The 27,928-nt window shown below is 45.3% G+C and overlaps 2 protein-coding genes across 7 annotated transcripts in view; one reads left to right on the top strand and one right to left on the bottom strand.

Moving 5' to 3' along the window:
- Window positions 1-564: 564 nt before the first annotated feature.
- fdx1 (ferredoxin 1) lies at window positions 565-17,919 on the top strand. Of its 2 annotated transcripts, none has more exons than XM_010880313.3 (4): window positions 565-853; window positions 4,419-4,543; window positions 12,264-12,393; window positions 17,373-17,919. In XM_010880313.3, exons 1-4 carry the CDS (start codon window positions 678-680, stop codon window positions 17,485-17,487), a joined length of 546 nt encoding a protein of 181 aa, XP_010878615.2. In that variant the 5' UTR covers window positions 565-677; the 3' UTR covers window positions 17,488-17,919. The 2 variants fall into 2 exon arrangements, with proteins under 2 accessions (XP_010878615.2, XP_034153535.1); XM_034297644.1 differs by lacking the exon at window positions 565-853 and adding an exon at window positions 5,306-5,497 and having other exon boundaries at window positions 4,462-4,543.
- Window positions 17,920-25,013: 7,094 nt separating this feature from the next.
- The window catches only part of arhgap20 (Rho GTPase activating protein 20), a 34,410-nt gene continuing 31,495 nt past the window's right edge, over window positions 25,014-27,928 (bottom strand). For all 5 annotated transcript variants that reach the window (XM_020055129.3, XM_010880311.4, XM_020055130.3 and 2 more), the window contains 2 exons: window positions 27,789-27,903; window positions 25,014-26,715 (listed from right to left, as the gene is read on the bottom strand). In XM_020055129.3, coding sequence (XP_019910688.2) covers window positions 25,076-26,715; window positions 27,789-27,903 — 1,755 coding nt within the window. In that variant the 3' untranslated portion in view covers window positions 25,014-25,075. The remainder of the gene's footprint in view (window positions 26,716-27,788; window positions 27,904-27,928) is intronic.

Genomic DNA, 27,928 nt, shown 5'->3' with positions numbered 1-27,928 from the left:
AGGTTGTTGTCATAGAATGGATCTGTATCCCTAAAAAGTTGTATTTCCACTTCGTTGAGCCTTCAGTGGTGATCTCATTGCTGTTTGCATATGGCCCTGTAGGCACATTGGTTCTGAGCTTTCCTAATTTAGGTTTGGAAATGTGACAGGGATATTTTTGTGTGGTAAAAATGTGTGAGAGAACGAAAGCAATTACACAAGGTCTCCCTCTCCAGTACGTGTACTCCAACACCTGGTAGATGCAAGCCGCTCTGTCGGTAAAAGTGTTTTGTGTTAAATAAACACATCAGTAGCAAGAGGGCGTTTTGTAGCTTTACTGGTATGTATCCTATATTTTTAAATGGTTTATGCACCACCAAGTTTTTACATATAAATACCCCAATGTCTTAATTTTCCATTCCAATTTCGTTTCATTTAATCGAAGGGAACAAGTTAGGAAATTACATGGTAGCCTACTTAGTTCCATTGATGAGTAATTTATTTGTTCCCTCTTTCCCTATTGCCCTATTGAGCAACTAGAGGGAGGGAGAAATCCTCTTAAGTGCAGCAATTAAGTGGGGTAAAGGTTTTACGGTGATAACGATTCGCTCTGAACTGGGTGCACACACGTTCTGAACCTATTCATTATTTTGCCACAACTGCTTGGGTATTGGGTATATTTTCGAGGTCGTGGTAACATGTCGGTTACGTCTGTGTTAAAACAGTTTTTTACTCAATCGCACCGTTTGCTACGGTATCGAAGGAAAAGTGCGGTTACGTTTCACGCACGGTCTAAGATTTTTATAACACCATTCCTGCCCCATTCGTATGGCGGAAATAAGGTACCACTCAGCACCGGTGCACAGCCACTGAGGTAGGAAAGTGTCATGTCTGTAAAAGCTAATGATTTAGGCTAGCACTGGACACTACAAGAGCCATGTAAATGTTTAGACTTTAACCGTACGCAGTGGCGTTGCTAGGGTCACGATACATTCGGCTATATTGGCTACATTTCTTCATATTTTCAAGGCTACATCTTTGAACATTTTACTAAAGTTAGGCCACTGTACGTCTCAGTCCTGCACTTCTTTCGGTTCTGGTGCTATACTGGTCAAAAGGTATAGTGGCTGCCGATCTCGGCCTATCCGTCTTGTTCATATCGAAATGCATGTAGCCTGTTCTTTTAACGCAATCTCGTTTCGCTTCTGGTTGGAGAAGTGTGGTTAGGGCAGAAACGTCTCTCGTCATAGATGTCATTATTTGGGGACATTTCTTAACTAAAAAAAATTATTTGTACCAAGACAAACTACCCTATAAGCTATTTAGCCTACTATAGTAGTACTATAATTTATGGTTATGTTGAACTTACGATGACTTTCTACACATTTGTAGGAACAAGTTAAAGGGTAGAAAAACGAAACATACTGGACCACAGAATTGTTAAAGGGATAGTTCCAGCTAGATTCACATTTGGGTGAAATTCCGCTTACCCTGAGTTGTTCTGAAAGGCACATGGAGTCATTTTTCACAACAAGCAACCATTATTCACCTCTGCCCCATCATGGAATTAGCAGCATCATCCAAATTCATTAATTGAGTCTTGTGGGTCCCGAACCACAAAAGCTGCACTGCAAGCAGAAACAAACAAAAAAAATATTCTTCACTTAAAATGCTTAAAAACAACGGCAGAGTACTGACAAAATTGCAGCTCTCCAATGTAAAGCCGAAACAGTGGGATAGAGTTGTAGTAGATAGGGAAATGCACATTCAAATAGCTGACATCTCACCAATCCTAATTATTACATTGCATGCTGTTTTTTAAATTTTTTGACTGGATGTTTCCCTGTTTTACAGTGCATCAGAAGCACAGACATGCGCTCTCCATGCTGTTTATTGTTTCTGCAGTGCAGAATGCAGATATGCAATCCTTAGTAAATAATGTTGTAACTCGTCTGCAAATCATCGTTGTTTAATCTAAACATGTAATAGAGTCTAGGAGCCAACGGAACGTCTCCTTAATGCGATCCGGCGCCCAGTGGTCATCAAAAAAACAGAAACTTCATCCGTCTCCACCCAAAGGAATTTCACTGGCCGATACCGGAGTGCGTACAGTTTTAGTCATTTTCTGCCACAGGAGCTGACAAAGTGCGCTTGGGTTACAGGGTTAGTCAAGCCAGATAGCTAGCTAAAGTAAATCATTGTATTAGCTTCATATGTTTTGCAAGTTCATAACATATCATACAGTATGTGAGGCAAAATGTGTAACATATCGTTCTAAATGAATGACGGAAATTGGAAAATGAATAAACATACCAAAGGAAGCTAAACATACTATACTTAAAGGAGGCGGATATATTTATGTATACTATACATCAACAGTTAATGCAGACCAATACAATGTCATGCATGTTTCAGATCAGTCTTTCAGTAACAAGAACTTTGCCAAAACAGAATGTGTTTGTGCACAGATGCTTTTTTGGGGTTGGGACATTAAAACAGCAATCACCATTAGTCTGTGAACACCAGCTCCAATGTCCTCTAATTATTGTTATCTATAAAAAGACGAGCTTGAATACAAAGCTACAAATGAATACTTCCAGAAGGGTGATGATTCTTGGGTTCAGAAGCCTTGGAAAGGGACAAAGTCAATCAAGCAACTCCGTTACTATATTCCTAGATCATAAGTAGGAAGTCAAGGAGTGATCAAAAGAGCACTGGAGTTCTGTTTGTGCCATAGAGAGTGTAAGTGCAGACTTCAGTGTGAAGGCATGGAGACTCTATAGTGCTCAAATTCCTCTGGACTTTAAAGCCAGTTCTATTCTGTTTTTTCCCACGCATGAGGAACTTATCAAGACCTGAGACACCAGGTGTGTGCAATTAATGATGAGATAGAACGGAAAACCAGCAGGCTCTAGAGAAAGAGTTCAGTACCCCTGCGCTATATCAACAATATCGTCATATCACGTATAGACACAAGAGGGCGCCCATTCATCACCATAAACCACTGTGCTTCCTACTCTCGAAGGCCATAGCTCCCTGCGACCCATGACCTCTGGTCTACACCAGGCGGTGTCAGTATTAGGCCTTAAAAAATACTCAACACCCCGAGCCTCACAAGCCACATAATACTCTTTCATATTTCGTAATGCTGCATGGCATGTGGGACTGATGCCTCGTCTGTATCTGACAGGACCCTGCACACTTTCTACTCCGAAGCCATGAGACTGTTAAACAACCACCACCAGATGTTCATCAAATGGCTACCCGGCTGTCTGTGTTAACCCCGCTTTTATCTGTCCATTTACTACTGATAATGTGCACACACGCATGCACGTGCGCATGTCCATCCCTGCCTGTTGACTCAGTACTGGTTCTGCCTGTATGCAGACAAATTACTGTTATTTGTATCGCTTAATCCCATGTGTGGTTATTTTCTTTTCTTTTTATATCTGCTTCGATCTCTCTCTCACCTTTCTGTCTTTTGGGATAGTGCCTGTAGATTGGCATTTGAATGTTAGTCCTTTACTTGTGGCTTACTAAGTAAGTAAGAATCTAATTTGATGTGATTTGAATCCGTGTTACTACATTGTCAGTGTCAACAGTGAAAACACTTTGGCCTGAACACTGAGTCATGTTGTCTGGTTACTATGAAGGCTGGAAGACAGCTGACTGATAATTATCATGACCGTTATTAAACTTTCGGTCTGACCGCTGTGTAACCCATTGGCAGTGATTCAGTGAGTGGAAACAGAAAACGTGTTGACCCCTCTTTGGCCCGCTGTAAAGAACAGCGCACTGTCTGCCGTGGTAAATGGTTGTGTGGATAGTGTTTGGGTGCTGTGCTCGGCCAACCAAATGACTACAGCATTGGATATTCATCAGATAGTGTTGCTTTCCTCAGGTGACCTAGTGTCTAAGAGGATCCTATTGTCCTGTCACTATTTTTAAGATTTTAATCAATCAGCACCGAAACCAGCATCCTGGTTTGACCACCATCCACTAAAAAGCTACATAGCATTTAAACTTTGTTTTTGTATTTCTAGGAAAGTGAAAAAGAAGTGAATAACATACACCCATCAGCCATAACATCATGACCACTGACAGGTGAAGTGAATAACACTGATAATCTTGGTATCATGGTACCTGTCAGTGGTTGGGATATGTTAGGCAGCAAGTGAACAATCAAGCAGGAATAATGGGCAAGCGTAAGGATCTGAGTGACTTTGACAAGGGCCAAATTGTGACGGCTAGACGACTGGGTCGTGATGGCTACACAATATTAGGCAGGTGGTCATAATGTTACGGCTGATCAGTGTATGTCTGGGTGGCATTATAACGTGAAGGATATGTATGGCGTTACTCTTGACTTAGCTGAAGTGTAACTCCTTCCAGACACCTAAATACATGTAAATGACACCCCTTTTACTCTTCTACTTTAGGTCGCAGGAGAAGGTGACAATTCATTTCATTAATCGTAACAGAGAAAAGATCACCACTTCAGGTTCCACGGGCGACAGCCTTCTAGACCTGGTGGTCAACCAAAACCTAGATCTGGATGGCTTTGGTAAGTGTGGCGTTCTGTGGTAAAGTGCTCTGCGGGATCTTGCAGAGTCCTGGTTTTGAGATGTATATGGTGTATGCTCCGATGGGGCATCCTAGCAATTGGCAGCTTGGGTTCATAATTGAGATGCTGTGTTTTCGAATGAGAATAAACAAAAGGAGGAAGTGAGATGTCATTTGATTAATTCCATATTTGGGCGTGCAGTCAGATTGTCAAGATTTCACCAAGTGGCACTCTAACATGCTGCCATTGGTGCTGTCTTCATGTTTGATTTGGTCTCCACACGAAATGTCTTCAAACTTACTGTCTCCACACTAAATGTCTCCACACTAAATGTCTTCAAACTTACTGTCTCCACACTAAATGTCTTCAAACTTACTGTCTCCACACTAAATGTCTTCAAACTTACTGTCTCCACACTAAATGTCTTCAAACTTTCTGTCTCCATACTAAATGTCTCCACACTAAATGTTTTCACAATTTTTTTTATATGGATGGTCTACATCAAATGGTCTGTCCAGGGTGTGAGAGAGAGAGAGAAAAGGAGGAGGTGAACAACCCTCCGTCAGCAACAGTCACCTCTGATATATTCAAGGCTTTTTTTCTTGCTCTGTCCCTTTCTCTGCCTCTCTCTTCTGTTCTTTTCCCCTGCACATCTGTCCTATTTAGGCATTGACATGATAAAATCTGGATCCCTGGAAGAACTCAGTGGCAAAAATAGAAACGGGGGGAGAAACTTACCATGTGTTCTGTCTTCCCCTGCAGATGTCAGGACTCAGAATCCCCCTGTCAAGAGAGAGCGAGACAACCACTGGTTGAGGCTGCTCTTTTATATTTCTTATTCTCTCACTCAGACACCTATAGCATAATGTTTAACATTAACGACTTTAAAACCCAAGACATGAACAGTTAAAGGGATGGCTCAGCTCTGTGTTCCAAGCAGTCTTACTGGAAAAGGTAGTCTGATAAGTTAATATACATATATATTTGTTTCATTTGTCTGGTGAATGACAAATATTTACAAAAGAGACACTTAACTGTCCTGATTTTCACATTCCATTTACACAGTTCTCAGGTTAGGCATGCTTGGTATTTGTACACATTTGTGAAATTATGTATTTCTTATGTGGAAAAATGCATTTCTCAAATTCTTAGTTAATCTATGACAGTGTCTGTGTTTGAACGGCTAACTCTGCTTTTTTAGCCAATGTGAAATTCAGTGCATTGTGTAACTAATACTCTTTACAGAGTATATTCAACCCAGGGTGAACATTGGTGTTTTTCAAATTGTATTCACACATCCCAGTGCAGCTGCTTCATTGATTTGAGGAATTTGATAGGAAACCGAATGGCTTGGAGAGATCTGCTTTGGAGGACGCTTGTCCAGGTCTGTAACTCTTTCAAGCCTGATGTGAGTTGCTCCAACAAGGCAAGGCCAGACTGGTCCCAGTGGGGGAAAAGATATATACGTCTATTCACACTTAATAAGTTGACTGAGGTGAAGCTCATGTTGGCAGATCACATGGTTTTCTTTCAACTTACCTGGTTCCGCACTTCCTGGCAGGTCCAACAAAACTTTTTATTGGCCCAGATTTATATACTAGCGCTTGTTTTTATATTTCCTTCCTCTATTTGCCTTGGCCAAAAATTCAACTCTTCGAGCCCCTTCGAACTGGCGCGTCTACGTTTTCTGTGCGTTTTGTTCTGTCAACATTGGCTTGAGCTATGAATGGCTATCTGCCATTTCTCTGGCCTTTTGAGATGTTCGAACATGTTTTCACCCCTTAAATCAATATCCCAATGTAAATAGGTGTAATTGTGCATTTTTTGTAGTATAATATATTCTGTAAATCAATAATATCAAAGTGAAAAAACAAGTATTGTTGCCAAGTATTGTTGCCTATTATTTAGCAGAGCCAAGATTAGTTCAGGAATCGAATTTGGCTTTAAAAAATCATTTAGTAAGTTGCTTTTTTTTATGACTACCTCTTTCTTTGTCGGCCATACATACAACATCTGTAATGTCTTTCAGGCAAGTACAGATTCAACAATAAATACCAGGGAGGTTTCATGAAATTCTCAGAAAGATGGGAATTGTTTAACAATAACAACTCTGATTGTTGTGAGTTTTTGGGGCCAATGAGGACTTTTTGTGACACTCTTCTTCCTATCCTCGAAACAAGCCTGCGTGATCCCAATGTTGTGGGAGTTTGATAAGGCATTTCCCTACAGGCTTTTCCTATGTCATTCTGGTACCTGCCACAGTCAGTCAGAGGTGGAGTTGCGCCTCCACTGTCATCGTCACGCTTATCGCCACACAGAGGACATAGTCAGTTGGAACCTGTACTTCTCAGAGGACTCTCACATAGGGGCCATCCACATCTACAACCTGATTTGCCTTTTGACAGTAACTCCGTTTCGGTTGATCAGCAGCATAGTAATGGTGTTAAGGTGAGAGTTCCTACCCCATTTGTGTGACTGACTGAAAGCAAACTGAGAATGTGTCAACCACATTATAGAGAATAGAATAATGTCCTTAATAACAGAGTGAAAAAATATTCTGAAGCGATAAAAAACAAAGAGTCCTATATTCAAGAAGGAACCACTGTCAAAATTATAAAAATGTTGGCCAAAATGCAAAGCCATAAGATTTTAACAAGTCCTAATGAATGAACTACAGAGTAACCGACGGCCTATTTTCCAGCATGGTGGTGGATGCATCGCGATGTGGGTATGCTTGACATGTGCAGAGACTGGGGAGTTTTTCAGATTAAAAGAACTGGGATGCTGTACAACTGGCTTACAGGGATTCACCCATCAGCAGAATAAAAACCAGCAACACATGGCCAATTCAGCACTGACATTACTTACCAAGAATACAGTAATGTAACAGTTTTTACTTAAATCAGTTTTAAAATCTTTGGCAGGACTTTGCTGTCTAAATCCCTGACAGAGCCTGAGGAATTTGGAAGAGAATACTGGGGAAATATTGCACTGTGTGTGTAAGCTTTTAGAGGCGTACCCTCATGCAATTCACAGATGGAATCGCTACCAATTTTTTTGACATGTGTTGACTCATATACATTTTCTTTCTGAATTTCTTTAGATTCATTCTGTTTAACAAAAGTGAATAAGCCCAAATGGAGTGAATACTCATCCAATCCACTGTGGCTGTGCAGTGATTAGAGACAGTGATGAGCCAAAACATTATGACCACTCACAGGTGAAGCGAATAACGTTGATCATCTCCTAACAAGGACACACAAGGTCTGGGTAGATTAGATAGAAAGCGAACAATCAGTTCTCGCAGTCAACGTGTTAAATGCAGAAGAAATGGGCAGGGGTAAAGACTTGAACGACTATGACAAGGGCCAAATTGTTATGGCCAGATGACTGGGTCAGAGCATCTCTGAAACAGCAAGGCTTGTGGGGTGCTCCCTGTCAGCCGTGGTGAGTACCTACTGACAGTGGTTATGAGGAGGGACAAACCACAAACTGGCGACAGGTTGTTGGGCATCCAAGGCCCTTCGATTTGCAAGGGCAACAAAGGCTATCTTTGTTGGGTCCAAACTGACAGAAGGTCTACTGTGGCACAAGTCACAGAAAATATAAATGATGGTTATTGGAGGAATCTGTCACAGCACACAATGCATTGCACCCTGCTGCGTATGAGTGCCCATGATGACTGTAAGTGACAAAGAATAAGGGTTTACGGTTTTCTCTGTGACGCATTGTTGTTATTTCATGTTTCCTGTTCAAATGGAAGTTTAGTTCAAAGGTCACTAGGCACGTAAGAAACGGAAGTGAACAGGAAAAAACGGCGCATAAACGGTAACCTAGAAAGAAAGAGAGAAACAAGTGTCAAAATGAACGGGGAGAGTACAATAAAAGGAGTTTAGCTCTAGTCGAGAGTGGCTACAAGGTATGTTTACTGCCATTATTTGTGTCTAAAGTAAATATGAGTCTATTTCATGGATCTTGATAACTTTCCGGGGCTAACAGTGACATTAAGCTAATTAATTATCTTGTTGTCTGCCTGTTCAGTTTCTGTTTAGCTCTTACATTGGTCTATATGTTGGTCACTGCAAAGAATCTGAATAAAAGACATAAGACCATCAGTCAAGGCTGACCGTATTTCGACTGGATAGCTACAATGACCCCTGTCCACCATCGAAAGCACAATGGGCACGCGAGCGTCAGAAGTGGACCTTGGAGCAGTGGAAGAAGTCGCCTGGTCCGATGAGTCCCATTCTCTTTTACATCACATGGACGGCTGTGTACGTGTGCGCCGTTTACTCAGGGAAGTGATGGCACCAGGATGGCCTGTGGGAAGACGACAAGCCGGTGGAGGGAGTGTGATGCTCTGGGCAATGTTCTGCTGGAAAACGCTGGGTCTGGGAACTCGTGTGGACGTCAATTTGACACGTGCCACCTACCTGAACATCATTGCAGACCAGGTACACCCCTTCATGACAATGGTATTCCCTTATGGCAGTGGCCTTATTCAGCAGGATAATGGGCCCTGCCACACTGCACACATTGCTCGGGAATGGTTTGAGGAACATGATGAAGAGTTCAAGGCTTTGCCCTGGTCTGCAAATTCCCCAGGTCTCAATCTGATTGATGCCTCAGCGGGTCCATGCCTGAACGGGTCGGCACTGTTTTGGCGGCACCTGGAGGCCCAACAGCATATTACTCAAGGCAGGTGGTCATAAAGTTTTGGCTCCTCAGTGCATGATTGAGGTGTGCAGCATCAGCGAGGAGCTGGTTGTTTTTCAGAGTCAAACTAATGCCTCATCAATCCACTGTGGCTGCAGTAGACATTATGTGATTGTCTCAATGTAATTCAATTGTTCTTTTTTTTAAACAAAATCCCTTTTTTCATATTTGTTGTGATCAATGTCTTGTTTACAATTAACTTTTCATGATTATTGTAATTATGTTCCTCCCTTATTAAACATTAGTCTGGGGCTTAATGGAGCTGCTTATGATGGGTTATGGGCCTGACTCTGCAATCGGTTCCAGACGGACAAAATCTGTGCAGTTCTTGCTTCCACCTGTTAGTTAATTAAACCCACCTGGTAGTTAATTAAACCCACCTGGTAGTTAATTAAACCCACCTGGTAGTTAATTAAATCCACCTGGTAGTTAATGAAATCCACCTGGTGTCCCCAGCTTTGATTCAGTCCCTGAAAAGGTAGAGGGGATAAAAACCAGACCGGTTTGGTTCATCCAGGATAAGAGTTGAATTGCCCTTGTAGGATTCTTCATAGTGTTTCACAATTCTACGTGATACAGAGATTGGTCTTTCTCTTGGCTCCTCTAATAATGTAGCCAGATACATGGCTTTCATCTCTGTAAAGACAAATTATATTTTTGGAACCCCATCATTCTCATCCCTGTCCCTGGAAAATGAGTCACAATTCATGTCCAGGTATCCTCTTACTCAGGTAGAGTTCAAGGAGCTAGCAATCTTAAGTAATATTCAATTTTTCGGAGCTACTGAATTTGGGATTTTCAATCGTTGTCAGTTATAATCATCACAATTAAAAGAAATAAACATTTGAAATATATCAGTCTGTGTGCAATGAATGAATATAATATACAAGTTTCACTTTTTGAATGGAATTACTGACATTAATCAACTTTTTAATGATATTCTAATTATATGACCGGCACCTGTAGATATCTCAATCTGAGCTTCTACACATGAGATAGAAGGAAAAAGTGAACAGGAGTTTACGTGGCAAATTCCAACCCTTTACCGCTGATGAGCCGCTGTTGCTCCTCAAGCGTTCATTTATCTCTAAATTCCTTCACCCTGACACACTGCCAAATGATATCACCGAATGCGTGTTCACAGATCACTTAGAGAAGACAAATCTAGAAGCGATCATACAGAACTGGCCTGCAGGCCTCCAAGGAGGGTGTCTAAAAGTACATTCTTCTTGTCTTAATTCTCCTCTTCTCATGATTGACTTGTTTACCCTGTCCATTTCTGTGAGGGCCCCATCCTCCTGTTGCTGGCATGGAGGAACGTCAAGCTGCACACGCTGGACCTAAATGTCAGCAGTCAAAGGCTTGTGTTGAACTAATGGTTAAGGGGGAGAAAGTTGGACAGGGGCTACCTTCAGGCTACTGCCTATGTATGTAGAACCTCAGCTGCAGAAATACTCAACTACCGGACATCGAAAGCCATTAAGGTGTTGCTGGTTTTCTACTCAACTGACACCCCGTGTGTCAAACCGTGCAGGGCTCACACTGCCACTATAAAGTCGTACGAGCAGCTCTGGCCACACAGGCCAATAAAGAACACACTCTAATTAGGGGCAAAGTTATCAGCAACATGGATGGAGGGCCTGAAGAGGGTAGTTAGGCCCAACGAGACCCTGGGTGGTGCTCCAGGAAAGAGCTTGTTAGCGGGTGGAATGCGGCTGCAGAATGGTGCGAGAGGCGCAAAGGGAAAAGAGCGAGGGAAAGAGAGAGGGGATCTATTTTCACACTCCTTCTTGGACCATTTGAGGCCAAGGCTCGTAAAAATGCATCACTCCGAAGACATTCTCCAAATTCAGAGTACTCTCTCTTTGCAGAAGGGGTAAGTCCTGAATGGAATGTGCTTTTGATAGGCTGATGGGATTGTAATGGACTGCTTCTACCCAGGTCCATAGTGTGGGTGGGCTGCGTCCACATCCACTGCCCTCTCACCATTCTCACAGAGAAGATGAAGGGTGAAGGCATTACGTCTTAATCCTGTAGTTCCCCCAATAAGTTCAGTCAGATTAACTAAACTATTCAGTCATGTCAAAGCAAAAGTAAGCTGGCAATTGTGCATTGCAATGTATTTAAATTGTAACATACTGTACGTTCGTTTTGTACAATATTTAATCTAGTACAGAATGGTTTTACTGCATCCTCTTCTTTCATTGTTCCCAAATGCACATCGTTCAGAAATGTCGGCAGACTTCCGCCGTCACAACTGAGCGACTCTATCCATTTGTCACATCGAAAACCCCACCAGGGTGGCCAACATCTGACCCCTAGACATGGCACCTTCCAGCTTCGTCATCCAAACCCCTGTAACTCTTGTGTTTCTACTCTTCGTCGCAGAGACTAGATTTGGATGTCGTCAGATTGGTATCCTATCAAAGGGGGATTTTTACCCATGTATTAATCCCAGTCGCTGAGGAACAGTATGATGCCGATAGTTCTGAGCCAGGATGAGCTCACGGCTTTGCAGGGGCTTTTGTAACCATCAACAAGCATCAACACTGAGCGCTGTGTAGAGATGCCCGGCTTGCTTGTCAGGAACAGCAGAAGGGCCAGGACTAATTGGAGCTGGACTGAATGGGGAGGTCTCACCTCACACATGCTGATCAGTGTTCCTCTAGGGCGAATTATTCTGTTGCAGTAAATTACCCCCAATATAATAAGGCATTATAAGGTCTGAGCTCTGGCCGTTACTCAGAATGAAGCCATTGTGGAGCCTGAGGGGTTTGCCAGAATACCCCACCCACCCCTCCATCAGTTACTCCCTTACTCCACCCCCCCGATACAGCGCCAGGGTGTCTAGGGATTCAAGCTGAACCAGACCTGATATTCTTTTATTGCTTTACGTTGATGTAGCACATCTTACTAGGTCAAAGTTCACAAGCTACATTAATACAGTACTGTCATAAGCTGTGTCTTAACTGTGTGTGGGTGTGTGTGTGTGTGTGTTGGCCAGGTGCGTGCGAGGGCACCCTTGCCTGCTCTACCTGTCATGTCATCTTGGATCAGAAGGTGTACGACCAGCTGGGGCCCATCACTGATGAGGAGAATGACCTGCTAGACCTGGCCTATGGCCTCAGTGACACGTGAGTCTACCATACATGTCCACACACACACACACATACTTAACAGACAAAGGATACCTGCTGACACAGACACAATAGCTACACTTCAACTACACATCAGCTACACATCAACTACACATCAGCTACACATTGACTACACAATATGTACACACCAACTACACATCAAATAAACAACATGTAGACACCAACTACACAACATGTACACATCAACTACACAAACAAAACATGTACACATCAACTACACAACATGTACACATCAACTAAACAAACAACATGTACACATCAACTACACAACATGTGCACATCAACTACACAAAAGAACATGTACATATCAACTGCACATCAAATACACTTACAACTTCACAAACACAATTTGAGCATGTGAAATATGCTACATTAACCTCTTCACATACTATATATACACTCACCTAAAGGATTATTAGGAACACCTGTTCAATTTCTCATTAATGCAATTATCTAATCAACCAATCACATGGCAGTTGCTTCAATGCATTTAGGGGTGTGGTCCTGGTCAAGACAATCTCCTGAAAACTGAATGTCAGAATGGGAAAGAAAGGTGATTTAAGCAATTTTGAGCGTGGCATGGTTGTTGGTGCCAGACGGGCCGGTCTGAGTATTTCACAGTCTGCTCAGTTACTGGGGTTTTCACGCACAACCATTTCTAGGGTTTACAAAGAATGGTGTGAAAAGGGAAAAACATCCAGTATGCGGCAGTCCTGTGGGCGAAAATGCCTTGTTGATGCTAGAGGTCAGAGGAGAATGGGCCGACTGATTCAAGCTGATAGAAGAGCAACTTTGACTGAAATAACCACTCGTTACAACCGAGGTATGGCGCCCGGTATGGCGCAGCCGGGGCCCCACCCTGGAGCCAGGCCCGGGGTTGGGGCTCGCACGCGAGCGCCTGGTGGCCGGGCCTTTCCCCATGGGGCCCGGCCGGGCATAGCCCGAAGGAGCGATGTGGGGCCGCCTTCCCGTGGGCTCACCACCCACAGGAGGGACCATAAGGGGTCGGTGCGTAGAGGATCAGGCGGCAGTCGAAGGCAGGGGCCTAGGCAACCCGATCCCTGGACACGGAAACTAGCTCTAGGGACGTGGAACGTCACCTCGCTGGCGGGGAAGGAGCCTGAGATAGTGCGTGAGGTTGAGAGGTTCCGACTGGAGGTAGTCGGAATCACCTCTACGCACGGCTTGGGCTCTGGAACCACACTCCTTGAGAGAGGATGGACTCTTCACCACTCTGGAGTTGCCCATGGTGAGAGGCGGCGGGCTGGTGTGGGTTTGCTTATAGCTCCCCAGCTCTGCCGCCATGTGTTGGAGTTTACCCCGGTGAACGAGAGGGTCGTTTCCCTGCGCCTTCGGGTCGGGGATAGGTTTCTCACTGTTGTTTGTGCCTATGGGCCGAACGGCAGTGCAGAGTACCCGACCTTCTTGGAGTCTCTGGGAGGGGTGCTGGAAAGTGCTCCAACTGGGGACTCTATCGTTCTACTGGGGGACTTCAACGCCCACGTGGGCAACGACAGTGACACCTGGAGGGGTGTGATTGGGAGGAACGGCCGCCCTGATCTGAACCCGAGTGGTGTTCAGTTATTGGACTTCTGTGCTAGTCACAGTTTGTCCATAACGAACACCATGTTCAAGCATAAGGGTGTCCATCAGTGCACATGGCACCAGGACACCCTAGGCCGCAGGTCGATGATCGACTTTGTTGTCGTTTCATCTGACCTGCGGCCGTATGTCTTGGACACTCGGGTGAAGAGAGGGGCGGAGCTGTCAACTGATCACCACCTGGTGGTGAGCTGGATCCGATGGCGGGGGAGGAAGCTGGACAGACTCGGCAGGCCCAAGCGTACTGTAAGGGTCTGCTGGGAACGTCTGGCCGAGTCTCCTGTCAGAGAGATCTTTAACTCCCACCTCCGACAGAGCTTCGACTGGATCCCGAGGGAGGCTGGAGATATTGAGTCCGAGTGGACCATGTTCTCCACCGCCATTGTCGAAGCGGCCGTTCGGAGCTGTGGACGTAAGGTCTCCGGTGCCTGTCGAGGCGGCAATCCCCGAACCCGGTGGTGGACACCGGAAGTAAGGGATGCCGTCAAGCTGAAGAAGGAGTCCTATCAGGCCTGGTTGGCTTGTGGGACTCCTGAGGCAGCTGACGGGTACCGACAGGCCAAGCGGACTGCAGCCCGGGTGGTTGTGGAGGCAAAAACTCGGGCCTGGGAGGAGTTCGGTGAGGCCATGGAGAAGGACTATCGGCTGGCCTCGAAGAGATTCTGGCAAACCGTCCGGCGCCTCAGGAGAGGGAAACAGTGCCCTACCAACGCTGTTTACAGTAGAGGTGGCCAGCTGTTGACCTCAACTGGGGATGTCGTCGGGCGGTGGAAGGAGTACTTCGAGGATCTCCTCAATCCCGCCGTCACATCTTCCATTGAGGAAGCAGAGGATGAGGGCTCAGAGGTGGACTCGTCCATCACCCGGGCTGAAGTCACTGAGGTGGTCAAGAAACTCCTCGGTGGCAAGGCACCGGGGGTGGATGAGATCCGCCCTGAGTACCTCAAGTCTCTGGATGTTGTGGGGCTGTCTTGGTTGACACGCCTGTGCAACATCGCGTGGCGGTCGGGGACAGTGCCTTTGGGATGGCAGACCGGGGTGGTGGTCCCTCTTTTTAAGAAGGGGGACCGGAGGGTGTGTTCCAACTACAGGGGGATCACACTTCTCAGCCTCCCCGGGAAAGTCTATGCCAGGGTTCTGGAGAGGAGAATACGGCCGATAGTAGAACCTCGGATTCAGGAGGAACAGTGTGGTTTTTGTCCGGGCCGTGGAACACTGGACCAGCTCTATACCCTCTACGGGGTGTTGGAGGGTTCATGGGAGTTTGCCCAACCAATCCATATGTGTTTTGTGGATTTGGAGAAGGCATTCGACTGTGTCCCTCGCGGCATCCTGTGGAGAGTGCTTCGGGAATATGGGGTCCTGGGTCCTTTGCTAAGGGCTGTCAGGTCCCTGTACGACCGAAGCAGGAGCTTGGTCCGCATTGCCGGCAGTAAGTCAGACTTGTTCCCAGTGCATGTTGGACTCCGGCAGGGCTGCCCTTTGTCACCGGTTCTGTTCATAATTTTTATGGACAGAATTTCTAGGCGCAGCCAGGGGCCGGAGGGTGTCAGGTTTGGGGACCACACGATTTCGTCTCTGCTCTTTGCGGATGATGTTGTCGTGTTGGCCTCTTCAAACCAGGACCTTCAGCATGCGCTGGGACGGTTTGCAGCCGAGTGTGAAGCGGTGGGGATGAGAATCAGTACCTCCAAATCTGAGGCCATGGTCCTCAGTCGGAAAAGGGTGGCTTGCTCACTTCAGGTTGGTGGAGAGTGCCTGCCTCAAGTGGAGGAGTTTAAGTATCTAGGGGTCTTGTTCACGAGTGAGGGAAGGATGGAACGGGAGATTGACAGACGGATCGGTGCAGCTTCTGCAGTAATGCGGTCGATGTATCGGTCTGTCGTGGTGAAGAAAGAGCTGAGCCGCAAGGCGAAGCTCTCGATTTACCGGTCAATTTACGTTCCTACTCTCACCTATGGTCATGAGCTTTGGGTCATGACCGAAAGGACAAGATCCCGGATACAGGCGGCCGAAATGAGCTTTCTCCGCAGGGTGGCTGGGCGTTCCCTTAGAGATAGGGTGAGAAGCTCGGTCACCCGGGAGGAGCTCGGAGTAGAGCCGCTGCTCCTCCACATCGAGAGGGGTCAGCTGAGGTGGCTTGGGCATCTGTTTCGGATGCCTCCGGAACGCCTTCCAGGGAAGGTGTTCCGGTCCCGTCCCACCGGGAGGAGACCCCGGGGAAGACCTAGGACACGCTGGAGGGACTATGTCTCCCGGCTGGCCTGGGAACGCCTCGGTGTCCCCCCGGAAGAGCTGGAGGAAGTGTCTGGGGAGAGGGAAGTCTGGGCATCCCTGCTTAGACTGCTGCCCCCGCGACCCGGCCCCGGATGAAGCGGAAGAAGATGATGATGATGATGATGACAACCGAGGTATGCAGCAAAGCATTTGTGAAGCCACGACACACACAACCTTGAGGCGGATGGGCTACAACAGCAGAAGACCCCACCGGGTACCACTCATCTCCACTACAAATAGGAAAAAGAGGCTACAATTTGCACGAGCTCACCAAAATTGGACAGTTGAAGACTGGAAGAATGTTGCCTGGTCTGATGAGTCTCGATTTCTGTTGAGACATTCAGATGGTAGAGTCAGAATTTGGCGTAAACAGAATGAGAACATGGATCCATCATGCCTTGTTACCACTGTGCAGGCTGGTGGTGGTGGTGTAATGGTGTGGGGGATGTTTTCTTGGCACACTTTAGGCCCCTTAGTGCCAATTGGGCATCATTTAAATGCCACGGCCTACCTGAGCATTGTTTCTGACCATGTCCATCCCTTTATGACCACCATGTACCCATCCTCTGATGGCTACTTCCAGCAGGATAATGCACCATGTCACAAAGCTCAAATCATTTCAAATTGGTTTCTTGAACATGACGATGAGTTCACTGTACTGAAATGGCCCCCACAGTCACCAGATCTCAACCCAATAGAGCATCTTTGGGATGTGGTGGAACGGGAGTTTCATGCCCTGGATGTGCATCCCACAAATCTCCATCAACTGCAAGATGCTATCCAATCAATATGGGCCAACATTTCTAAAAAATGCTTTCAGCACCTTGTTGAATCAATGCCATGTAGAATTAAGGCAGTTCTGAAGGCGAAAGGGGGTCAAACACAGTATTAGTATGGTGTTCCTAATAATCCTTTAGGTGAGAGTATAAGTAAAAGTAAGTATGTGAGAACAATCTGGGCCTTAACCCCAAAAGAACTCAGGTGTTGGTGGAGGGGAATAGATTTGATCACATTACTCTTTGGGGAAATTATAATGAATGACCTTGTCCTTACGTTTGATGTTTCCTGTCCTGCAGATCTCGTCTGGGTTGCCAAGTCTGCCTATCCAGAGATCTGGAGGGTATAACAGTCTGCGTGCCAGACGGGGTGAACGACATGAGAAGCTCTGAGGATACTGGGCCTAAACTGTAAAAAGGGTTGTTTTATACTGTAGTATTTCATATATAAAAAGAGGAAAGTATTGTATTCATTATTTTACTTTTCACATACAAATTGCAGCCTACTCTACTTGATTTAAGGCATTCGGATAAATGATACCGTAAATTCTCAATATATACTTTGGATAAACGTACTGTAAATATGTCATTTTTCTCCAAAAGGTACTTTAATTCCCACCTACTGATTATAGTGGCACTGGAGGGTGTTTGGCATTGTTTTGTTTTTGTCTCATTAACATATTTTTTAGGCATTTTCTTTTCCAGAATATTAGTGTGATTTTGTTACCACTAAGCGTTTAGTAATGTAATAAATAGATAGTATCCAAATGATCCAAATGAAGTATCCACTTAATTGTACATGGTACAAACACTTTCTATTGTTGAAAATACTGAAATAAATTTATTTTCTAAGGATAATTCTATTTTGCCAAATTGACCTTGTTTCAACCAGATTCAGGTAGGCCTAAGCAATGATAATAATTTTACAAAAACGTGTCAACTTTTCAGATGTAAAGATGATGTTTTTCTTAGAGTTATTCCTCTGTGTTCAGCATTTCAAACTTGTCGCACCCTTCTTTTGACAGGTTCTTTCTTTCACCACTGATGAATGTGTGTTATTTTGCCTTTCACCACAGTTCTAATTGAGACATAACTCACAGATGGATTGTGGGGAATGTGTTGTCAAAGGGATGATTAGTGAGATCAGGGGAAAAGAGGTGGCTTTAACACACTTCGTCTATAGTCTGAGACATTTTGTAGTGATGACGTTGTCTTTGTTCTGACAGGGAGCCACTAAAAACACATAAGTCATTCTCACTCTGTGGGAGGAAGAGAGGGAGGCTAATTTATGGGGAAAATGACATAAGTGTCAAAGGTACAGTAAAAGCAGATGTATGAGCAAGGTTGACAAAAATAGAAATGTGGAGAGGAGATGGGTTAGGTGAAGGATGGTGAGGTTAGGGGGCGATGATGGCTCACCTATAAGGTAAAAAATGAAGCGGATTCGAGTTAAAATGTGAAAGAAATGTAAGCCTGAGTTTTGATTTGAGGGAACGACAAGTCTAGGGCATACATTGTACTGCCACTACAGACAAGTGCTGTGCAGCGTTGACTGGTCTGTACATGCTGACCAACGATGGTTGCGTCCCACCACTGCTGTGCTCTTGAGTATGCATTGAATAAACATCTATGTGTATGAGGTTTTATGCCCTAACTGCACCTCTGAGAGAGTGCAGTGGTCCCCTTTTCAATGGTACATCCTCAATTTTACAAGAGGTTGGAGTGTGGATTTGTTTCCCTGTCAGAAGAAAAGGAGCAACTGTCATCGTTATTGTATTTTCCTGTTGCTGAGATTTACAGTAAACAGTGAGCCTTATGTAACTGACAGGTTCCTCTTGAGGTAGGGGTCAAAGGTCGTTGGAATAATAGCCGCCCACTGTCTGGTAATTAGAGGGCGCATACTCCAGCGGATCCCGGACACGCTCACCTCCATCACACGTCTCACACACACACACACACACACACATTGCCCTCCGTTCTGTCTCCATCTGTCCCTCCTTATGGCTGGAAACCTGGTTCACTGGAGTTGTAAATCACACACATACACACAGGTGGATGGAGGAGGCAGTGTCAAAGGTTTAAGTTCGTCTGCTGATTTTTGGTACAGCCAACTAAAAATACAGCGTTACAGTATCTGTAGCCTGGGGTCTACGAAGGGTGTGGCTGAAGGGAAACATGCTAAACAATCCAGTTCCCCTATGGTATTAGATGATCTGTGGCTCATGTGGTGCTGCAGGTGGCCCAGCAGATGAAGAGCATTTGTCTGGTAACTAAAAGGCTACTGGATCCAATGAACCTGAGCCAGATCATTAAAAGCAGTTACTCCAGTGGGGCACACGGCAGATCTGAGGGGTTAGGGTGAAGCAGGAAGTCACATTTCGATTGGACTGCGTGTTCATTTGAAAATTCTGTGAATTTAAGCATAATGTTTAATTAGCAGGTTCGGTCACAGCTACTCTGACACACAAACACACACACACACACACTTGCACACAGACACCCTGTTCAGTGTTCTACAGGGACTGGGCAATGTTTGTACAAATGTATAACTGACGTTGTGGCAGTAACTCGTATATACCTGTCACCTGACTCAATATTTCTAGATTTAACAGCCACAGCCTGGGGGGTCCCATTACAACCTGCCGGGGAGGGAGGTGGTGGTGTGTAGCAATAGGACACAGGATGAAGGATGCCCAAATCCTTTCCTTTAAATTCCAGAAAAGGTCAGACCCCTGTGCCCCTCACTCCCTCAGAACTTTAAAGAGAATTGGGACCCACCTACACTGACCAGGGAAAATGGCAGCTTTGAAGAGAATAGGGTCCCACCTACACTGACCAGGGAAAATGGCAGCTTTGAAGTCAGAGACTGCATCCGGAGGTTTCCACACACTCATCCTCAAAGCATCAGGGGTAGTCTCGATAAGAGAGACAGGTGGCTGATAATACGGAGGTGTGTGTGTGTGTCACGTTCTAGTGAGGACACGGGTCTTTGAAGATCAAATGGGGTTTCCAGGGACCTGTTCAGAACACAGCAAAAGCCAGGTGCCAGGAATGTAGCCCAATGAGTACAGACACATCACTGTCACTGGGCATTCCAGCAACGATGGATCAACCCCGACTTCCATCACTGCTTGGCTGCTCTTCTGAGACTGTGTGGCTAGTTCCTAACTTCCCCTATTGTCTCCTCTTGTACCTCTCTGACAGGTGTCTTCCCCTATTCTCTCCTCTTCAACCTTTTTGACAGGTGGTTTCCCTTCTCCTACCTCTCTGACCTGTGTCTTCCTCTATTCTCTCCTCTACTACCTTTCTGACAAGTCTCTTTCCTTCTACCTCTATGACAGGTGTATTCTGCTTGCGTCTGCCTGCCATATAAAATATCTATATTTTCTCTTTGGCATCTCTTTGGTGACACAGAATTAACTCCTATACTTGACCAGTCGTATTTTGAATTGTATATCACACCTTGGGGTTGGGATATGTGTCCGGGTAAATTCATCCAAGACCTGTGAGAAAATTATTTGTCTATATAACTTTGATTACTGAGGCAAGAAAATCTCACCACCTTTTCAGAAAATTACTTGTTTAATCTCTTAAAAAGCTGGGGTCGTAAAGCGTGTCCAGGCCCAGAACAATCGCCCTCTGTGAGTTTTAACTTAACTATGACTAATTAGAAACTCATTTTTCAAGTTTTTACTCAGTTGCTATTATTAGGGGACCTGAAAACGGATTGTCCTACTCAACTTAACAGTATGATTCTACAGAGTTTAGTGAAGGAATGTTAGCTCACAAGATCAGTATGGTTCACATAAGGCTCACAATGAACATAATTAGTTTCACATATTTGTAATGATATAATATTACACATTTAGTCATATTACCTCTGCCCTAAATTAAAGTCATATGCAATCCCACAGTACATTTGTTAAAGAGTGACTCACACCTTCTTGTCACTGTGAGCTGTGTAACAACACCAGCATCTGTGTTAAACAAACCCTAGCTGAGAGATTTATCTAGATTTCTGTGCCGGGAGGTAACATGTTATTCTGTGCAGGTCAAGAGTGCAGAACGAGAGAAAAATACAGTTAATGGCTGTTTTTTAGTCAAATTGGTAAGAGTGCCAGATAGTATCAACTGTGACCTCATCAGAGATGGCCATGGGCCAGCCAGAACGTTTATGCAAGCAGGCCCAATGCTCTCAGCTGAACCCAATCAAAACAAAAGCAAACGCATTGTCACCAAGGAAACCAAAGAGGGAATTTCAGCTGCACCTGCGCTTCTAGCAATGTGGCCTGTAAGAAACAACCTGCCTGGAGTGTAAAGAGCATAGACAGGCCAGAGTGGGTGTCAAAACACAACCGCACAAACGCTCAACTTCTCAGTATATCGCGACAGGGTCAAGAGTTCAACATGTGATTCACTGGAATTCAACAACATTTCTGATCAAATTATATTTGGATACACTTTATTTTGAGACTCCCAATTTCCATCTGTAGAGTGATATTGTCAACAATCTTTCAACTATCTATGGATAAGCAACTACTTGCTAAGGTTAGGGTTAGGTTTATAAGAAGGTTTAGGGTAAGGGTAAATGTTAGGGTTAGGTTTATAAGAAGGTTTAGGGTAAGGGTAAATGTTAGGGTTAGGTTTATAAGAAGGATTAAGGTAAGGGTAAATGTTAGGGTTAGGTTTATAAGAAGGTTTAGGGTAAGGGTAAATGTTAGGGTTAGGTTTATAAGAAGGATTAAGGTAAGGGTAAATGTTAGGGTTAGGTTTATAAGAAGGTTTAGGGTAAGGGTAAATGTTAGGGTTAGGTTTAGGATAGGGTTGGGTTTGGTTTAGAAGGTACGTGTTACTGATAGTCAGTAGATAAACTAAAGCATCTGAAGACACACTTACGGGACTCTCAAAAGAATGTTGCCGGATATTTTCATGTTCGTGTACACGTGTGGATGAGATATTCGCCACAAAAGCGTTATCGTAAACGTGCATTTGCTGTTTTCACAATGTTATGAATTTTCTAGGTGGGATCAAAATATGTACCTATCATAGATTGTTTTTACTCACTAATTGAAATGTTTTTTTTTTCTCCATTTAATTGTCCTCCCAATGCCAATTGGCCTCATACATCATATCTATTTTACGTCTAGCATAGTTCCTATAGCAACGCTATGCTCAGCCTCTCTAAAAAAGCGTCAAACGGAGGAGAGACAACATTTGGAGCCAGCTGCGTACCAACGTTTCTCTTCTGACAGTTTTTGATAGTATAGACTAGATAGCCACTGGATTTGCCAGACTGACCCTAGTTTGAGCTGTAAGCATCTTTCTGTCTAACTACCTCGACATGGCAGCTGAGCCGGATTGTAAACGTGCGTATTTATGAGGATAAAGTGCACATCCGTGGCATTGGATATCTGAAGGGGCAATAAAGCTAAAAAGAATCTGCCTTTTTCTATAGTCATTGGTCGTTATGGGGTTCATATCTTGGTGAGTGATTTAGATTATGCTTAACTAACATTTCATGTAAACATTCAAATATGATGTCGAGTATACAGGCACTCTACAGATAACAGTATCTGCCCATTCAGAAAAGCCCTGGGTGGGGTGGTGTCCAAACTAGCTATCTTAAAATGAGTGCCCTAACTGTAACAGGTGAAGGAAATCTTAGCAGTTAGAGCAGCTGACCAGTAACTGAAAGGTTGATCAAATCTATAGACGGTAGGGGAAAATAACTGGTTTTTATCTTCAACCAAGCCCTAATTGCTCCTGTTAGATAAGAGAGATTGCTAAATGACTAAAATAAATGCACGCATCTGCTAAACGCTGAAATAAAATAAAATATGAGAGGCCTAGACTTTTAGCTCGGCTTGCCAACGCTGTCTGATGATACACACAAGGCCAGGATTTGGGCCTGGGCTGTCACATGGGCCTGGGCTGTCACATAGTCCTGAACCGGGCCTGTCATCCCTAGCACATTCTGTTCCCCTAAAAGGGTTCACAGTATCAGGGAAGAACAGTAGATCACTCTTGTTCATCGCAGGTTGTTAGGACCAAGGAACCTGCTCCTATCCAAGAATGTGACTTCTGTGGCCAGCTTCGACTTCCCCGACTGCTCAGCCTCGGCAAGACGGCAATAGTTGAGTGGAACGCTACACATTCCACACACTGTTATTCAAGCAGTGAAACTGGGGCCAACAGTTTTTCCCTACCTCTAGTTTAAACTACTCAGAACATAAAGCTCCCTCACAAAGAAAGAAAAAGCCTTGAACAATACTAAACCAGCGGTACCTGTTTCCAGCCCGGCTCATCCAGCAGCTGGCTCCATCACCCCCGTAGAGGAAAAACAGAGAGAAACAGGCAAAATTGTTTCTACCTAAAAATCCAGCTGGGAGGTTTTACCTGACCCCTGACCTTAGAACTCCACAGTGCGTGTTAACCTGGGTCATGTGGGAAGGTATTTTTTTGACTTGAGACTTAACACTTAATACTGGTGGAGTCATGCTCAAGTGATTAAAGTGTTCTCTGGTCACTGTGGGTACCTTGAAGAGGGGGGGGGCACCATGGTGTTTGGCGGGTCACTGATGGGACACCCCCCCCCGTGACCAACACAGTTAAGACAACCAGACCTCCAAACGCAGACGTTGCTGTCATTTAAACTTGCTATTAGATTTGATGTGTTTCCTGTTATCAGCAAGTGCTCATTTTGCTACAAGAAACGTTCTTCCTTCTAAAATTGGAGAGAAAAGCCCTTCAACTCTACTGGTGAAGATGGGAGGCACGTTTTATGAATTCTCAGCTTGTAGTGGTTAGTACTCTCTACATCTCTACGTTTAAAAACGAATGACATTAAAATGATTTACGTCAACACAAACAGCGGCCAGGCGGGTAGTGTGGTTATGCACACCTATACACCTGTCGTGTTTTCAGACAGGTCCAGGAAGGACAGCCAAACCCCAAGGCTTCCTGGCTCAGCTTCCATTACATAATTGTCAGTTTCTGGACTCTGTCTTCCTGTGTGTGTGTGTGTGTGTGTGTGAGTGTGTGTGTACTCTGTCTAGTTGACTCTACCAGATCTGCCTATCCTCTTACTCCCAGACCTACATCTCTGAACCCCATTACAGAGTACCCATTTATGGAACACAGTGTTTACATCACAACGTGAGCATGTCACTTCATCCAACACATTTGGAGTGAGTTCACATGGTAACACAAATACAGTGCTTCATCCTGTGCCCTGCTATCACTGGTTCTGTTGGGTCATAATAAGTCATAGAGAATAAAAAACATATAAAATCTATCTACTGTTTCATAAAGAAGATGTAGGATTCCCGTTGACACAAAGATACTTTCACAAAAGGAACATTTTATTAGAATCATGATAATACATTTTCATAAGCATCAGACATCAAGTATACGTACACAATATACAAATGGTGCGTTCTGTAGCAAATATACTCTATGGGACACAGCAGCAGGGTTGGCATCATGTACAAAAATACACATTTGATTTCTTAAAACACTAATTATATGAAAGCATATTAACATAAATATAGACCTACGCCTGTCGACGCATCGCAGGCATAGAGGAAAACAGCTCAAGCACAATGAACAGCTGGATCTACTGTGACAAAGGAAGAGAACTGTGCACATACAGACTGACGATATAGGACAACATGAACGCCATGAAACAACACCTTATGAACATACAGACGATACGCTACACACAAACATTGACCGGCCATATAAAAACAAGCCCGTCTCCTAAAGGCCTAGGAGTGCCAAAGGGCTCAATTCAATCAAACCTGCATTGCAGTATTTATGCTGTAGCTCTTTATCCCAATGCCAAATAGAATCACAGACCGTTCTTAAAACAGACGGGACGAACCGCCTCGCTGGTCTGCTTTTGCTTTTTTGAGAATGAGAGACATGTGGGCATGGGATTAAATACGGTAAATAAGGACACTATAAAAAGATACACAAGGCAGACCTTAATGAATCCCGGCCTTTTAAACGTAAGACTCCTCAGCAAAGAACATCTGGTCAAAGTCTTCAATGCGGGGGTCGCTACATCTTCTGCTCTGCCACTCCCTCTTCCCCTGGACGAGGGACAGGGTCACCTCCTGACTCCTTCGTAGGCACGTGTCTGCGTCCACCCGTCCCTGGGAGGAGAAGTAGTCCGTGACTGCCCGCGTGGCAGAGGGAGACAGGCAAAAGCGCGGCTCGGAGTTCGGGATCACTCCGTTGCACTGCGGCTCCACGTCGGAGACTCTGAGTCCGCTCACGGGGAGCTGCTGACATTTGACCCCGTGGGTCTGAGGCTTGACAGCTGGCCTCTCCAGCGTGAAGCTGGAGGCTGCGCCTGTTGCCCTGCAGGGCTCAGAGGCTCGGCGAGGTGCAGCCACGACTTTGTGGCCGGCCTCCATGTCCGGGGTGATGGAGTGAGACTTCTGCCTCTGTAGGGTCAGTATGGAGCCACTCTGTCCATAGAACACGCTCTGGGGAGGCTGGATGACCTCACCTCCCGTGGGGGGTCTACGGGTGAGGTCGCAGGCCTGGTCATGCAGCAGGCGTAACTCTCTGATGGTGAGGTGTTTCTCAGTGCCTCTGTAGAAGGGAGGCCGACTCTTCTGCAGCTGTAAGATAGCCTGCTGGTAGGACGGAGGGCTGCTGGACCTCCTCTTGGGGCTCACCTCTACACCTTTGACCTCCACAAGCTTAGCCTCTGGGACTTTTAGGATGCTTTCCCCCTCCCCCGCTTCCTCCTCCAGCTGCCCGTTGTCGGGTTGTCGCAGTGACAGCCGGCGGTCCCTCTTTAGCCAAGTGTTAGGGTGCAGGCCATGGTGGGCGGAGGGGGTCCTGGGGGAGTGGAGTGGCTGGCTCTGGTTCCAGTCAACTGAGTCCCTACTGGGAGGTGAGCTGCTGGGGCAGCGGAGGGAAGGCTCAGCCAATGGGACGCCGGCACCGGTTACATAGTCTGTGGAATATTGTGAGAAGGCGGAGTCTAGGGAGCTAAGGGAGGAGCCTGTTGGGGAAGTTGCCGGGGACGAATGGCTGGAGCAGCTAGCGTCCAGTCGTAAAGGAGGGGGCGGGCCGTGCTTCAGCTTCCTTCGCCCAAGAGTTCCAACCCCTCCTCTCTCTAATCCTGTGACTACTTTGTCTTTTTTAAGCTGGAGACTCCTGAGACCCTGCGCCAGAAACACTTCATCCTCCTCCTCCTCCTCTTCCTCGTCCATTTCTTCTTCCTCTCCCTCCATCGTTGCATCATAGCTTGCTTTACGTGACGCCGAATGGTGCTTATCCGTCTGGATGATCAAAGCTCCTGGGGTGTGTCCGAGAGCGGGCTCTGAACTGCGCCGTACCCTCAGGGGGCCCTGTGATTGGACGAAGGACTGGCGTGGGCGAGGTTGGCGTACAGCGGGGGAGAACTTCCTGGGTCTGGCCAGTGAGGGGAGTTGTAGGAGGTCAGCCTCAGGGTCAGGGTCGGGGTCACAGTCGCTCAGGGTGATAACCGAGTCTCTACTTCGGCTGTCTGGCTTGGCCTTGTCCCTCAGAGGGAGAGACTCCTGGAAGGGTGAATCTGGGTCGTCGTTCAACTCGTTTTCTAGACTGTCATAGGACGAGTCATTCATCTGGAAAGAGGACACGTCTGTAGTGGGAGAGGACAGAAGGGGGACATGTGTTAGATTTCAAATGTTATTGTTATGGACTTTCAGGTTTTCAGGTTTTCATTTTACTTGTTCCTTGTTTTGCAAACGTGCCACGGATTGATGCATCATGGCAATTAGGGTCAAAGAGATTTTTAAAAGAATTTGACTGATGTGGGAGGTGGAATGAGGACAGGGAAGGGGACAAGTTGAAATTTGATTTATTTATTTATTTAATTACAACCACGGTTTGAAAACAAGTACAAAGTGCTGTCATGACATGAAAAATACAGAGTGAAAAGGAAAGTCTGCAACTACATAGTGCTCCCATGGTGATATTATTCTAACACACAGCTACAGACAATGTTTTGATCTGTTCATCTGTTTGCCATGTTAACAGTGGGAAGTTCATTAATTGACCTGCAGTGTCTGTATATCCAAGTAGAACCAAAACAAGGTCTGTTGTTGTGAGCTAATAAAATCACCAATTGGTTATAGTAGAGTTGCGGTTATTTCACCTGATCAACAGTTCTGTCCTGCACCTGGCAATTTAGAGGTGTGTACTTACACCCCCAAAAATATACACATATATTTACAAATACGCCATATATTTTCCATTCATTGTGGTTGGTTTAGGACGGTGGTTTACAAGAGATTGATTACATTTAGTCGGGTGATAATCTATACTAATCACTGAAATGACTGACAAACTTAGCAAGAGGCCACATCGCAAATTCAACACCCTCTGCAGCTTGTTGTGGTCATTATGAGGTAAAATAACACAAAGGGATTCAGTGCACAGTGTATCTAACTTGTCAGGGACACACCCCAACACATACACACAAAAATGACCTTTCTGACCCTTGTGAAAAGCCATGTCAAGTTAAACCACCTCTGAGTAGGTCCAGTTCTGCTTGTTTAGTCACCTCTCTTACCCTCTTCAAGCTTCTCTTCATCTTCTCCCTGACCTTTCAGTTCCTCTACAGTTTATATGCTACCAAACCTAACAGCATTTGGTGAGAGCAGGGTAAATGAGCTGGTTTTACTTCAGTAAATAAATGGACACTCTGTTTACCTGATCCGTGGTCGCTGCTGTTACTCTTCTGAGGAAACCCACCAAACAGTGACGTGACATCGTCTCCCAGGACCTTGTTGCAGTTCTCAATCAGGAAGCGGACCAGCTCACAGACCTGGAAAAAGACCACAGACGACGTT

Source organism: Esox lucius, chromosome 16, assembly GCF_011004845.1.
Source record: "Esox lucius isolate fEsoLuc1 chromosome 16, fEsoLuc1.pri, whole genome shotgun sequence".
NCBI classification, from domain to species: Eukaryota; Metazoa; Chordata; class Actinopteri; order Esociformes; family Esocidae; genus Esox; species Esox lucius.
The sequence above is the reverse complement of the archived record's forward strand: the minus strand, read 5'-3'. Positions and strand labels throughout refer to the sequence as shown.